The sequence below is a fragment of the Montipora capricornis genome, chromosome 1 (assembly GCF_036669925.1).
Source record: "Montipora capricornis isolate CH-2021 chromosome 1, ASM3666992v2, whole genome shotgun sequence".
NCBI lineage: Eukaryota > Metazoa > Cnidaria > Anthozoa > Scleractinia > Acroporidae > Montipora > Montipora capricornis.
In genome coordinates, this window is record NC_090883.1 from 11,187,847 (window position 1) to 11,204,008 (window position 16,162).

The window sequence follows — 16,162 nt, forward strand, 5'->3', positions numbered from 1 at the left end:
TAATAAGTCTCCCTCGAGGGAGGGGAGTCCCAAAAAATTGCTCAGTGAGTTTTGTTTTTAGGAATTTGGGACTCCCCTCCCTCCAGAACTTATTATACTCGTCACCAGGCGTCCAGAGTTCAGTGCCATTTTGAATTGGGCACTTCGTGAGTACCACGCTTTCTGGCCGCCATTTTAGCAGGTTAACTTACAAGTTTTACGGAGTCTGGTGGCTCTACGTTGCTACCTGGAGATGCTTCAGTGGATTCATGGTTTAGAGAAATTCCTATTCCACGAACCTGGCGTGTTTATTTAGCGACTGGATTTGATTTTCGCGGAAAAAATCGTGCTTGTTTTGGGTCGATCGGAGTCCCGACGCTGGCTTCCGTCTCCTACCTTGTCACTATATTATGAAGGAAGGTGAACGGGGACCATTTTCCCCGAAACTTCGTGTACGTATTAAAGACAACAACAGCTCACCACATGATAAGTTTTATCGATTTTTATTACCATTTTCTAGCAAATTTTCAGACCTAAACTTCGCCTCATATGTTCTCCATATTTTAATACCTACGTGACGCACACAGTGAGCCTGGGTTACCTGTGAACAAACTAATGATTGGTTTGTTTAGACACTGCATACAATTTAGCTGCGCTTCGCAAAGTCAAGCGAATAAAATATAAAAACTACAGTGAGTCGGATTCAGTGTAAAGACATCAATTGCACATGCAGTGTTTTCTTTTGTGTGTGGCAAGGATAGACTGTTACTCACTTACCAACGAATGTGCTATACATAGCTGTTTTTGGGGTTATCTCGGTGTAAAACCTGCATGTGAAACTTTTTCTTTGTTTTGTTAGCTCGTGGTTTGGTTAGGTTATTGTTTGATTTTTTTTTTTGCTCTTTTGTTTTCCTTTGTGTTACGTTATCCGTGCGTTCACAGGTTTTTACACTGAGGTGAGCCCTTACATTTGAATGCAAATTTCGGTAATTCCGGAGAGAATTCAAATAGAACGGTTCATCTCGGTGGAATGTTTTCGGAAAAAAGGTAATACCATTTGTCCACAATTACAAGTGCCAGAGAAAATAGACCGTTTCATTTGTTTTTCAACCAGAACAACCCGTATTTCTGGAAAATGATGCAGCACATTCCCATTTTCTTTTTCTAAGTACAGAACGTGCAGTACCATTTGTCGAAACATTCTCGCCGAAAATTTAATTCAAATGGTAAGCGCTCCTGGTTTTGCAATCAACTTTTTTCAAGAGACGATGATAACCTGAGTGGGGAAATGTACAAATCCTGGCTGACGAACAACGAAGGCCAATTAGCAGTTTACTCGGCCATCAGACATTTGGGGAATATGTCATAACGTGCAAATCACGTTTTGGTTAATGGCAGAACTCAGCAGAATTTGCCCTTTGGCCATAAACTAATAAGAAAATATTTAAATTAATTGGCTTCATGCGAATGACATTCGTTAAAAGTACATAGAACGGTTTCTGTCCAGTCTCCTACCTATTAATGGTGTTCTCTTGGCCTTAGATTTTTTCCTTTTTTAGGAATTGTTTATTTTTTTCCGTGAAACGCACAAATTAGAGGCAAGTGATTAATGCACACGCATATTTTCGAGTGCACAATCGATTAGCTTGGTTGTTTGTGTTCACAAACTAGGGGTAAGCCACGGAACTGTAGTCAACCACATTGCTTCAGCAGAATCGAAACATGTAAGTTGATGATTTCAATAACTACGTTATTTGCGTTTTTTTAAGAATTGTTGATGCATTTGTTGTGTTTTCAGCACTTCGTTTGGCTTTGGAGTTAACAACACGTGCTTGACACTATAGATTGTTTCTGGTTTTCAATATACGGAGACTACTTTCAAGCTATGAAATGTGTCTTATTTCAAAATGATAAAAAACGTAATAATTTCAAGACAATGAATTGCACGGACGAAATAAAGTTGACTATGTTTATTCTGACAGATGTTCACTGAATTTTGAATATGAAATTGCTACTCCGCGTCTTCTCGAAATATTAATTATTCATTAAGAGACAACATTGGAACGAAACTGGAAACATTTCTTAATTATCATAAACTTTCAGAGGTTTTATCCTTAATTTATGCAAAAGAAGTATAAATGATATGCGGAAAAGGTCGACAGAGTATCTGCCTGTTTTGAAGATGGCTAAAGATTATCTGGACATTTCAAATGCACGTATGGATTAAAGTGAGGATAGTCGTTAGTGTTAAGAAGGAAGTTTTTAAAAAGAGGCATGAAGAATTGACGTAATAATTATAGCGTAGTTAGCTCTGCTGATTAAGTTTATACCTGGAAAATGTTGTGATCTCGTGTGGCTAAGGGTTCAGAACCGTTTGAACTTGCTCTGCTCCAGTGCTTTGCAAGGAAGAAACGTCGAAATAGTCAACCTTGTTTCCAGGGCTTTTCCCTATCTTTGGGGGGGGGGGGGGGGGGTGGCAGGGGAGGTGAAAATGATCCGTAAGGTATAAAATCAAAGGAGAACTGTGAAGACGTCGTGGATACATTGCTTACAAAATGTAAGTGACCAGTTCCTTTCTTATTTTGTTTGGAAACAATGACTGAATTCGTGTTTGATTTTTATCAAAAAAGAATGCGTTATCATTGGCAGGCTACACCAGGTCATTTTCAAATATCTGAAGGGTCCTCAACTATGTAAACAACTACAAATGCCTCAGTTTGCGATAAGTATAAACAAGGATTGTTTCCAAAACGTTTCAACTTTTCACGAAATCTGGAACGGATCATAAAACATACTTTCTTATAAGTTGCAGTTTGCAGATGCAAAAGAGCCAGGTGAAAATAATCGCCAACCGGTATTTTCGGCTCCTTTAAACTTTTTACGAGGTTGTTAAAAGCCTATGAAAGTACCAGAGAATAACCATTTGGCAAAGAATAAATAAATTGCCCTCTTCAGCTTGTGCGTTTTTTTTCCACACAACTATCGAGAGCTTTTAACCCCGTATTTTACATTTAAGCACCTTTAGCTTTTAAATTTGTTACAAGTGTACCTTATACGTATTGAATAACTTACAGAATGATGAAATAATAACAAACTAAAAGAGCAATAGTTTGTTTTAGGTGAACACAGTTGTCACTGTCCACGACAATCTCACTGTGTGCTCTTTTGCTAATGAGAGGGGACCTGTGATTTTGGAGGATCGACAAGCTAATGCCTCTTTGCATTCACTTTTTAACACACATAGCACAGTGACACCTTGAGCCTTCCACTGAACAATGCCTTGGTAACACATGCTGACTGCAACGAGTATCAATCCCGTCGGAACGAACGAAGAGAAGTCAAAGTTTATTTCAACGTATTCACGTTGCGGCATAATAAGTAGCAAGGATTGACAGGCCTACACAACTCCTTAAAGTGCCCCTGTGACCAAAAAATCAATTCATATTTTTCTTTGGATTTCAAAACTATGTTAACAAAACACTAAGTGACCCACGTTTTAAGCCTTGATTTCAAAAAGATACCTCTTTATTTTACTGTAATTTTCCTATTTAATGGTCCGCCATTACTAACATTATGTTCTTGGGAGAGCTGGATCGAGGAGAAAATGACGTCAAAGGCTCACTAGTTTAAGAATGCAATACGTGTGTACGCCACAGAATTAATATGCAGCACGGGGGTTTTGGGCTTTCAGACTTTTAATGTCACGCTTTGCATATATAATAAGCTGCGTTCACACGCTGAAATTTTAAGCTAGTGAGCCTCTGGCGTCACGTTTCCCTGGATCCAGCCGTCTGAGGTCCAATCGGTCAGTTTTGAACGTGAGTAATGGCGGACCGTGAAATCCAAAACTTACACTCAAAGTAAGCGGCCTTTGGATAAAAATCAAAGCTCAAAATTTTGCCAGTCAGGTGTTAAGCAAACACACTTTCAAAATCTGACGGAAAAGAGGAAGTGGTTTTTTTGATCACAGGGTCACTTTAATGGTTGAGACTTTTGTACCGTATTTTCGGTCTTTGACATCTTTAAACCGGCTTTTTTCTTGCGAGCATGTCTTTTAGGGATTTCCCCCTTAAAAGATATGTGTTACTGCCAAATATTTTATGGTTTTTGTATTTCCTTTCTAGTCTCTAAAGTTCCTTTGTAGTGATCATATGATGCCTTTTGTGGTTCATGACGTTTGCGGATATGTTTTCCCACGTACGGTAAATGAAACAAAGAAAGCTATTATCCTTTGTATTAGTTAGCATTTTTACGAACGTGTTCAGGAAAATCATTCAGTTCTAGTCAATGTTCCATCGTGTTAAGATCAAGAAAAAAGTTCAACGATTAACGCTGTGAAATCCCTAACGCGGACACAGAAGTAAGTAGTTTTTTCCCTGTGCATGCAATTTATAGCCTTTCATGCCGGTTTTAGTTCAATTCCTGTTTTCCGAAGTTTTCAATAGTTTGTACATAGTCTAATTTTAGTTTTACTCCATTATTTACTTCTTAGTTTTCGAAACCGCTTCGCTTTGTTACACATCGCTTGGTTAAACGTCACATCGCTTCGCTTCAATAAACTCTGTTTACACCAATCATCGTAGTGACTTTGTTGTGGCAAACCTCTTGAAGCGCGTAACGAAGTTTTGTCTATTAACGTGGGATTTACCGATCGTCCTGTGAGTAACGTTCCACGCTCACAATATGAGTAGTGGCTCTTTGAAAATTTGCCGTAGAGAAGGCTGGTTTTGTATCAAATGCCAATCTTTTAATAAAACATGTTTTAGGTTTGGCACTTCCGGGTAATACTTTGTCACAAAGGGCAAGATATTGTTAGGGCTTTCATCGCTTTGCTTCAGCGCTGATTCCCTTTCTGAGCATTTGATGTCTGATAGGAGTGTCTCAATCAGACGTTTCGGATAGCCTCTTGCATGGAGACGATTTGATTTTGCAAATGTTCTCTTCAAAAGTTGTTCTTGAAGATTAAGTGCGCAGAAGCCTTAGGGCTTCGCCCTTCACGAACCTTTTTCGGCGCCTGGTGGGTGGCTGGAGGAAAAATGAGTGTATTGAAAGGTTTCAGTCAGCTTGAAGTGTGTTCTTATATCCATAATGGCTTGAATTTGAAAGCGTTTGCCTTTGTATACAACAGTGTCTAGAAATGTGGTTTCAGTGTCTGAGATTTGATGGTAGGGTGGTGTGAGTTTGCTTTTGTGATGAACTTGTCTATATCCGGTTTGCTGAAATCCCACAACGAAAAAATGTCGTCAATGTATCGTTTCCAAATCATTGGCCTTGTGACGCTTTTGCGAATCTAATTTACTTCGGAAGGTGAAACGTCGGAAAATCGATTTTGAGCGTTGCCATTTCGATTTGAATTCAAGTGAGTGACAAATTGGCATATCTTGAAAAATCGATATTGGTCGTTGACTTACCGATTAAACCTTGGCCAAACTATCGAACAAAGTTGGATTCAACCCTCCAACTTTGCTCGATCCAACATTGTTCGACCGTTTGGCCACCCATGTTGGATGATGTTCGTCCAACATTTTTTGTTCGATCAAGTGTTGGATGGAGTTTGCTTTTGATCAAACATTGCGACCAACAATTCTGCTCGACACAAAAATGTTGCGGTGTTTTGCCGCTCTTCCAAAAAAGTTGTGTCCTGAATCTAGTCACGTTCGCGCTGCTAGCCAATCACGAATCGCTATTTTATTTTCAAGCCTAGCCTTGTAGCATTATTTGTAACAAAGATGGCGGACAAGGATCAACGGCCAGAAGCCTGGATCAGCGAACATGAAGCGAGGCCATGTCTTTGGGACACTTTTAGTCCCCTTAATCACTTTCGCTCTGTTTGGAGATTTCTGGTTCAATAGCGTTTACAATTTTCTGCAAATTGATTCGAGCTCACTATCATTATCTCCTAAGAGCTGGTGTATCTTGCAGTAAAAATACCCCTTTCTACACGTTCTCTTCTCTTCCTCGTTTGAATCCATCATTTCCGTCCTGAAACAGCTCCAGTAGCACAAACGCTACGAGCGATTTTCGTTTCAGTGTAAGCGCCATACTTATAAATTTAGCGCCAACTTGAACTTGAATGTTTCATCAAGCAATGTTGGATAGTGTTTTGGGACTACCTCAACATTTACAACCAACAATGTTGCATGTGGAATTCAACTTTGTTCGATAGTTTGGCCAGGGCTTTAGGTTACATCTGAGTGAGTGACAAATTTGCATATTCTGATCACTAACGATCGACGTTAATACGCGTACGCTTCGCGTATCCACAACTAAAAACCATGCTACTAGTTTCAGTTCATTAATGTCGTCGATGTAGTTCTTTTTTCCTACTATTTTTTGCGCTCTAAACATTATCCATAGTCTGTGAAGAATATCTCTGCTTTTTAACATGCATTCTTTTCTTCCGGTCTTTGCTGCCACCTTTGCGCGTGATCTTTTGACATGTTTTGATACCCAGGGGTTCTTGCTCGCGACTAATTTCCGGCTTCCAAATTCTCCCTTCACGTCTTCCAAATTAAATGACTTCCACCCTCGCTGTTTTTTGTCACTACTATGTTGTAATCTCCAGTTCCGATCCGTGGCTCTTGACAATAACTATTGGATCCAAGCAGCTTTTGTAATATGAAGTAGGATGAAATTGTTTGTTGCCAAGGACAACAAGACAAGATGCCGGCGAAACTGCAAAATTTGTAATTTGTATGTTTAGTATTTACTTGCGCTTTATTTGGACAAGCGCAAACGTCGGGTCAAAATAAAATAAACATCAAGTTCAAATATAAAAGCCATTCAACATACCAAACCATCCAACAGTCTGTGTAACAAGAGATTTATTATTCAGCTTCTATTTAAATGAATAGAAAGCGTGACAGTTCATGTGTTCAGATGTGTTACACGGACTCATTTACCACGAAATAATTGTTAAAAACAGGTTCATTGTCATTTCTATCGTGATCGTCACCGGGAAGCATTTTGGACACTTAAAAACCTACCAAGAGAAAACAGTATTGAACCTGCGCTTACGAAAATCGGTACGAAAGCCTTTTATTCAGTTGTAGAAGTAATTTGACCCTCTACAGGTATACGTATGCAACATATTTAACAGCGGATTGTCAAATTGAAAAAGCCATTCTTTGGAAATTTCTTGTCCATTTCCGTTGGTGTATTGATATACCTACTAAACGTTATTGATATTGTCCATTTCAAAGGAATTTTGTGGATATTTAGCTCACTAAGAATCTTTCTATCTTCACACAGTTCTCGTCACTTCACCCGAAGATTCAAGATGGTTGAAATCAAGCAACGAGAGACGTGGTCTTCAAAATTAGATTTTCTTCTGGCTCTGATGGGCTTTTCCATCGGCCTTGGCAACATATGGCGGTTCCCGTACCTTTGTTTTAAAAATGGCGGAGGTGAGAACAATTTTCTTCATAATCTTCTTCATACAAAAGACGGGTATCTGACGACGCCGTACCAACTGCTCCACGAAATATTTTAATCGCTGTTCGTCTGGGATGAAACCACTTATATGTTCTTAGTCATGGGTCATCGGTGTTTTTAGACATTATTGTGTTATACTTGGTGATAAATTCTGCTGAACTTTTATACCCAAACGCGGCTTTCTGAGGTTACTTTTTAAGGACGATTATAAACTGACAGTCCGAACACAAAACATTTTTTGTCGCTTCTCAAAATACACATTTTTCCTTGAGGAAATCACCGGAGAACGCTAGTGGCAGTCTAAACGTAGAGACGAGATCTTTAACTAATGAACGTCCAATTATTTCCCAACGAATTTGCAGTCGAGCCCTCTAGGCCCACGTGGTTTTCTCGGCTGGACCGCGTGTTACCTGATTGAAATTAATCAGCACATGGCACCTGCCGTTGTGATGTTTGTATTTTTCTCTTCAAAGCCATGAATATTTGCTGCGGTGACCGACTGATTTAATTCAACTGACAAAACCATACTAAAGCAAACGCGGCTTGTGACTGAATCCGAATGAACTTATAAATTTGATATTGTACTTGTGAAGTGGCAAGTGTAGCGCGCTAAAAGATAGCTCACGCTTTTGAAATTGCATACAATTATTGCTACGCTACATGTTAAAATTGTGTAAAGTTAGGAATGCTTTTCCTGTCATTTCTTAACATTTGTCGTGATATTATTTTGACTCCTGCGCAGTAGTCGAGACATCTTAAAATATAATCCGAATTGGAAGGCAGCGTAATAGCAGTTCGTGTTTTCTTCTGAGGGTGGGTGCCCAAAATTTTGCCTCACCGGACTGCTCAACCATACCTCTAAGCCTTTTCGATCGTGTTTCCTTTTCTAGTGTAAAGCAAAATCACAACAATGCGACCTTTGAACCGCTGTTTAAAGTAAATTAGACCAGTTACCAATGCACCTATCAGTATTGCATTTCTACAGTCTTCGGGGAGACACAAACGCAAATTTTCCATATTTGAGTGCTTTTTTAATTTGCCTACGAAAGTGCTCTTTACACCTAAGTAATTGGTTATATTCAAACTTGTGGTGGATTTTGAAAAGGTATGGAAATAGCGTATGTAAGTGTTCTTTTGTTGGGAATGCAAGCTAAAGAAGTCTTCGCGACAAGAACATGTTACGCCGAGTTCGCAAGCTGATTTTGTCTCTCCAAAGAAGCTACAGTATGTCATGCGACAAAAGTTCCAGGTAACATTTCATTCAAAACTGAGTAACGTTAAAAATCTTTTTTAAGTTCAGTGTGTTCAAACAGGATTTTACCGAAATGATGTCCTTGGTGTCCGCAACCTGAATCTACGACCAATCTTATTCCAGTTCCGTTACATATAGAAGCGAAAATGGCAACAATGATAACCAAAATGAAAACAATAGTCACTTGCCAGTATAAGAATCATAAAATGGTTTTGCCAATGGTAATGAGATTTATAATGAACCAATCAAACTGCGGCTCAAGCAAGCTCTGTTAAACCATTTAGCCAAGTGAGGCGGACGGGAATGCTATTTGGTAAGTAGAAAACTCGAATAAAGAGAGATTTCTGTGGCATAACCTTTGCCCTTTTATTGCGAATGATACAGAATACTGCGTTTGTTGCACAGAGCTCAAATTCTCCTTCGTTGCCGGCGTAAATACCTGCCCAGTCTTAGCTGCTTGGCAAGATTCGTATAAAAAGCCCTCTGATCTATTGGGTCTTTACAGCGTCGCAATACAACTCTCCGAGGTTTCGTGTCATGACGTATTTTCTTTTTTTCGTACATTAACGTGATAATACATGCAAATTACAAATAGCAAATCAGACATGATAAACGCCTTGATGATTTTGCGTCATGAATGTTGGCAAATTTAGCCAAAAACCACCCTCCCCGTAAAATAACTAGGGACGCAATGTCTTTTCTCAACATCAGTTTCAATAATATTTGTTCGCAAAAGTAAATGGAAAGAAAACGTTGGCGCCGTCACAAAATCCTCATTTACGTCGCAATTCGTTTTAAATCGAATAAATGAGTACTCGAAAGGAACATATATTGTCCCTGATAAAGCTATGAACAAATATCGTATCTGGTATGCAATTGGCAGCTTTATAGGTTTGTTGTTAAACTGACGAAAATAGGTAGGGTTACAGACTTGGACAAGGTTCTTGCCTGAAAAAAATTAATCAGTCAGTGACATTTCACAACTTATTCTCCAAACGAATCGATTATTGTATTATGTCTCTTTGTCTTTTTAAACTTGCGTGGAACATATTTCATTGCACACATGGTCTCGGCCAAATTCGTGAGGGCTTAAGAATCGTTAAGAATATAGCCCTATATCAGGGAGAAAAGTTGAGCAAGACGAACTTGAAAATCTTAGGTCCTTACAGGAGTGAAAATTACTTTGCAAATTGAAGGCGAAACCTTCTCTCACCTTTGACAGAGACGGGCTGTTTCTGCAATTAACGTACACTTCAACCAACCGGTCCAAGCGAGACAAAACTCGAATTTTAATGACCTTTGATGCAACCTTCCCCGTGAGCACGTCATCATTGTTTTGATTGATCATTGGTCGACATATACGCAGTTGATATTCTGTACTATCTCCAGCATGTACTTTTGGGTGATTTTTGTTCCCACCTCGCAAACTGAAGTTCAACTTACGAATGGAAAAAAGGCGATTCCGGCGAACGCAGATGAAGCCGGTTCGATGGAAAACAGCTTGAGAACCCCTTTGAACAACCCTTTTGAAAGTCACAAAAATAATGGACTTTGTCCATTCAATAAATTTTTAACCAGTTTTTAAAGACAAATATGGGCTCAACTATTCACCAACCGTAATAAGTGTTCGCGGCTGAAATTTCTATCATTGGCCGTTTTCACACCAGAGAGGGATATTCCATCTAAGGGCGCTTTCCTTTTGTCAGAACTGGCCGGCCAGACCCGTCATTTTATAAAGAAAATGCAACAATTTGAAGGAACACTTGCACGCCCTCACATTCTTATGGAAAAGTATATATCATCCTCGAGGTTTGTTAATTTGAAGGCGTTGTGGAGTTAGTGCTTCCAAATGCCCGGTCTGGCCGGTCAGTTCTGTCAAATGGAAAGCGCCCTAAGACAGGTTTATCCGTCCAACACGGATAATCCGTCTTAGTGTGAAAACGGAACGGTGTTCATTTTAGACGGATTATCCGTGCTGGACGGATAACCCGTCTTAGAAGGATTATCCGTCTCTAGTGTGAAAACGGCCATTTACTATTCGTTGTATGAGTCGCTTAATTGAAATTTTCCTCAGCAATAATATTCTTGCATATCAATAGTTTTGCTAGTACCTATCCCCTTGATAGTGATTTCTTCACCTTTTGAACAACCGAGGCTTGATCCACTTTGCAAAAGGAAGATTTCTTATAGGACGTTGTCACTGGCTTTAACAAAGGCGAGTGCTCCGAACTGCAGTCGAACCTCTAAACCTGTTCGCATACTCTACTAATAAACAAAAGGACACTACAGAGTTGAAGACGCTAGCCAAAACAAGTTCCATTGATTTCCCCTCCCCCAGAAAAATCATTGATGGGTCTTCGACACTCTCTGAAAAAGTTATCCAAGGAATAGTCCTCAACATTGTCTAGGGTGAGTGGGGAGAAACTTAAAAACTGTTGTCACTTGTGGGTTGGAAATAATTAATCTGAAAAGGAGTGTCTTCCGCTACCTCAGCTGGTACTTGCTTATCTACGATAAGGCAGTATAACCAATTGAGGGCACAAGCAGCAGATTCTCTCTACAGATTCGTGACTATATTTCGTAGTAAAAACTGATAGATCATTCGTGGCATGTGCTAAAGTAAAAAATGTCACAATGCTGGTTAAGAAAAACCTGCACTAGTCTAATAATATTGAAAGAAATATAGATATTTGAGGTGCGGGCTAAAGGCGAAACAGGCAAATGATCTCGCATTGATTTGGACCACTGTGATGACGAGTATCATTGTCGATGAGAGTTTGTTTTTTACCACAATATTCAACGCCAAAGAAAGTTTTTATTTCAGAGCGTGACCAAAATCATGACACGAAGAAAGAGCAAGCGTTGTCTGTAACTTTCTCGCGATATGATTGGTTTATTTCCCAAAATGGGCGTTCCTGATTGGCTATTACATTGCGTGACAAATTGACGCTAGCATGATGCGTACAGCGTTGTCTAAACTCTTATCGACAACTGCAAATTAGCCAATCAGATTGCGACATTACAAGCAATTGTGATAAAATTAAGCAATTGTCTCTGATAGACACCTGACGAATTCAGATAGAGACCTGGGCCCGTTTCTCGATGGTCCCGAAACTTTACGGACCATTTTCGGGTGTCACAATGCCCTTTGTATCTCAAGAACGGAGAGGGTTTAATTCGTCACACTTCACAGTCATTTTTCTTTTTGCTTCCTTGAAAACATGTCAAAAGATCGGCTCTCCAAAACGAGCGGTTGCCAGTTTCACACATGGCTTATCGGGCCCGAAAAGTTATCGGGACTTTCGAGAAACGGGCCACAGCTCCCAACTGGGTGGTTTTATAACTCAGTTGGCATTGCAGAGATCGTGGGGTTGGAATCATGTTGGGGCCACCTGGATTCTTCGTGTGTCTATCAGAGTATTAGAGACAATTACTTAATTGTTCAAATCATTGTGAGGATCATTTCTCTCTTTCGAGTAAATAATACTGTCCAATCGAACAACGATTGTGGTCAGATAATATCGGTAAGAATTGCCCTGCGTGGCAGCATAGACATTTGGATGGTACGTGCAATTATTGTTACTTTAACACAAATAAAATACATTTTATTTGTTGTTTCATTTTAAATTATACACGACACTTTCAATTGGACAGGTTGCTTTCTTATTCCCTACTTAATTTGCTTGATCGTGGCTGGAGTACCTGTGCTTGTGTTGGAGATTGGCATGGGACAGTTCACAAGTCAAGGTGGAATAACGGCTTGGAAGATGTGTCCACTTTTCCAAGGTAGGAATTACTATACATGAAAAGTTTATGTCTATAAAGATCATGCAATGCAGTCCAAGATTAATTCCCTAAAAAGCAGGTGTAATCAAGTGAAAAAAGAGGAATACTGTGACAGTTTGCTTTTGAACTTGCAACTCCGGCTGCTACTATTTTTAATGTATCTTTGTCGTCTGGGGTTATGCCAATCTCGTGGAAGGAATCTAATATCATCTCAATCCCTAAAATAACAAAACCCACATGTGAGATTGATATAAGACCAATCTCACTTAGAACCCTTTTTTTAGAAGACTTTGTGGTTTCATGGTTGATTGAGGATGTCAGGAATAAGATTGACCCTATGCAGTTTGGCTGCCTAAAAGGAACATCCACATCTTAGTGTCTGTTAGAGATGGTACATAATTGGCTTTTACAACTAGACAGTCCTTATGACCGTATAGGTTATAACATCCATGTCCAAAAGCTCATTAACCTTAACGTTAGACTTCTGATCCCTTGGATCATCAACTTTCTATCTGATACAAAACAACGCGTTAAGTTAAATCAGACATTTTCGGACGGGCCTTTTAAAGCAGGGGTCCCCCAGGGGACCAAATTAGGCCCGATTTTGTTCCTCATAATGGTCAATGATTTTGGGAGGGCCATGTCACCTAATTTTGCAATGTGGAAGTACGTGGATGATGTCTCGTTGTCAGAGAACCTTAGTAAGGGTAGCTTATCGTCCTCCCAGTCTACAATCGACTATATAAACAGCTGGGCCTCTGGCAACTGGAAGCGTCTTAACGCTAAGAAATGCAAGGAGTGGCGTTTGTGTTTTTTCAAAGGAAAACCCAGTTAGCCCCCTTAACAATTGATGATCAACCGTTAGAAGTGGTCACCTCACATAAGGTCCTGGGGCTTATTATTCAGAGTGACTTAAATTGGAACACGCTTGCATATTCTACGTGTTTTTCGTCGGGGCGGTGTCCCAGCAGCTGACCTAGTCTCAATTTGTGTGTCTTTGATACGCTCTATTTTGGAATATAGCTGCGAAGTCTGGCATTATGCTCATCCTTCCTATTTGTCTGAACAGCTCGAAAGAGTCCGAAAACGAGCCTTTGGTATTATCTTTCCCAAACAAACCTACAGCAGGGCACGTGAACTTGCTGACTGCCCAAGGTTGGGCGTACGCCGCATTGATCTTTGTATTAGAACGTTAAAGAAAATTGACGGGAAGGGCCCTCTCTAAAAGCACCTGACAATGACGAGGGTGAGCGCGCGTGGACGTACGATGAGAAATCCTACCCACAGAACCCTATATAAGTGTAGAACGGAGCGTCATAAAAGGAGCTTTTTTCCTAGTGCAATAACTGCTTTTAATAATAATATTTAGAATCTACAGTTTTATATAATCTTTATATTCCATATGTTTTTTAGTGTTTTTTGTTGTTGTAAATACACATTCATTTTTAAATGTGAAAATGTGTTTCAATAAATTATTATTATTATTATTATTATTCTTATTAATTATTATTTTTAAGAACTATTCATATCTTATAAGAAACACAACCTCTTGATGGCGACATGCATGGGCAGGTTTTGTTACACCGAAGACAAATAATGGTAGACGTGTACATCGGAAGATACTCCGATTCTTGCAGAGAAAGCTTAGTCTGCCAAATAGCGAAAGCTTCTGTGGAATTATAAGAATAACTTGCATCGCTTTATTGTGAGCAGTTTACAAGTAATCTAATTTTTCTTGTGCAATCACAAATATATAAGATAGTGTCACACGCAAGGATAATGAATTGAAGTTCCATCTAGGCGGTGCGTGCAAATAAATATAAGGGAGCTTAAGCACGCGCGTTTTTGAGACGCGGACGGCAACCGGATTTTTCGACTAGTCATCTCTAATAAACAAAAGATACTTAGCAATGTAAATGTAGTTGTGTGAAGACTAGTTAAAAGGGAAGACAACTCACTTCCGGTAGCCGTCCGCGTCTCAAGAACGCGCGTGCTTAAGCTCCCTACAATTTACTTTAGAGAACGTTTTCCAAATCGGATTTAAAATTACGCGAGCAAGTACGCATATTTTAAAATCTCCTGAGTACTAGTGGTCCATTACAGACCTGTATCGTCAGCAACATTGACTCGGTTTTTTTTCTCAGCATAAACTTCAGCGTTTTTTTTCAATGTTCGGTTTTGTGGGGCTCCCATAGCGACTGATTTTCAATGCAAAGAAACGCTTTACCCTACATTTCGGCAACCTAAGAAAAAAATTGTGCGCTTTTAACATCGTTCTTCCAGCCTGCCAGACTAGACGAACAATCAATTTGACAAAAAAGAGATCATTTCATAACTGTAGGCCAAGGGGCGATGGATTGTGACTTACAGCAAGTTATTGAGTAAACAGCCGTAAAATGGGCAATAATGTTGGCATGGACGTTACATAACCTTCTGTTGTCTAAAAGAAAAAAAAAGTCTGATAGAGTGTATGATACCCGGTATTTGTATTTGTATCAAAGCGATCATAAATCTCTTGACGGATGCCTTTTTTGTATCAGGTATTGGCTATGCAGGAGTGGCTGTAATGCAATACATTAACATCTACTACACTGTTATTCTTGGCTGGTCTCTGTTTTACATGTTTGCTTCTTTCCGATCAACTCTTCCGTGGTCTCATTGTGGCAACGAATGGAACACGGCAAACTGTGTTGATAACCGTAAGGGGCACAGTATTATCGAGGAAACACTGAATAATACCTTCGGAAATATCACTATCTCCGCCAATGGCACTTTTAACGGCACTGCATCGAATGTTACCGCGGGTAAACCGGTGTTAGCAAGCCAGGAATATTGGGAGTAAGTCATGTTTTTTCTGATTACTGTCATTATCACTTATAGGTGTCAGTTGCAGTGTAACATCTACTTGTCCTGTCATTATATACTCTACTGATGCAGTTTGCGAGAAGTTTTTTGCTGTCTCCTTAACATATTTTCAAGTTGTTCGAAATATGTTTCTCCTGAACCTAGATATCGAGTCCTGCGGGTTTCCCACGGTTTGGATGAACAGGGAACAGTAAACTGGGATCTAGCATTGTGCCTGCTGTTGGCCTGGGTGATATGCTATTTATGTGTGTGTAAAGGAGTCAAGTCAAGTGGCAAGGTGAGTGGGCTGAAAAGATGGTTCAGATATTTGACATGGGAGGAATACTGACGAATCCCTATTTTGTTGGTATCTTGATTGACGTCTTCTGGTACTCGTCCCTGATAAACGTGCTGTCTTCTCTTTCCTTTGCTTATCACCTTTTATTTTGCGTTTTCACCAATTGATATCAAATCGATATACAGATTTAAAGCACAAAGCAAACTGACTTAAATAGAATTGTAATGCTTTGAAATAGAATAGCTATGGAAGAACATTGACGAATCAGCCTCAGTATAGAAAATAAAAATTATCAATTAGGGACAAGAGAACATATTAACAGACAGGGAGTGAGTTTAGGGGTTGTAGGCCCCAAAATAAACGCAAAACCAGTTACAATTTTTTGAAAAAGCTGGGAAGCCAGGAATTTGTTGGAGTAATGATAAAACTGCATGTGCATGGAAACTGATTATTGTGAGGAGGTTATGGTTGACACGTTGCTTTTTGATAAACTAATGCTCAGTCCGATACTTCCATTTTGTAAATTCTCGAATGTAGCACCGCAGTCAATGACTGGAAAGACTAATCAC

The 16,162-nt window shown here is 39.5% G+C and overlaps 1 protein-coding gene across 6 annotated transcripts in view; it reads left to right on the forward strand.

The window, feature by feature from the left end:
- LOC138051822 (sodium- and chloride-dependent taurine transporter-like) overlaps positions 1-16,162 on the forward strand; it is a 40,868-nt gene that overhangs the window by 16,583 nt on the left and 8,123 nt on the right. For 2 of the 6 annotated variants that reach the window (XM_068898203.1, XM_068898279.1), the window contains exons 2-5: positions 7,231-7,385; positions 12,320-12,451; positions 14,992-15,289; positions 15,461-15,593. In XM_068898203.1, the coding sequence (XP_068754304.1) occupies positions 7,259-7,385; positions 12,320-12,451; positions 14,992-15,289; positions 15,461-15,593 (690 nt within the window). In that variant the 5' untranslated portion in view covers positions 7,231-7,258. Of the gene's footprint in view, positions 1-1,445; positions 1,704-4,106; positions 4,340-6,772; positions 7,005-7,230; positions 7,386-8,513; positions 8,663-12,319; positions 12,452-14,991; positions 15,290-15,460; positions 15,594-16,162 lie in introns of those variants that run through there. The other 4 variants (XM_068898422.1, XM_068898134.1, XM_068898350.1 and 1 more) reach the window with 4 other exon arrangements.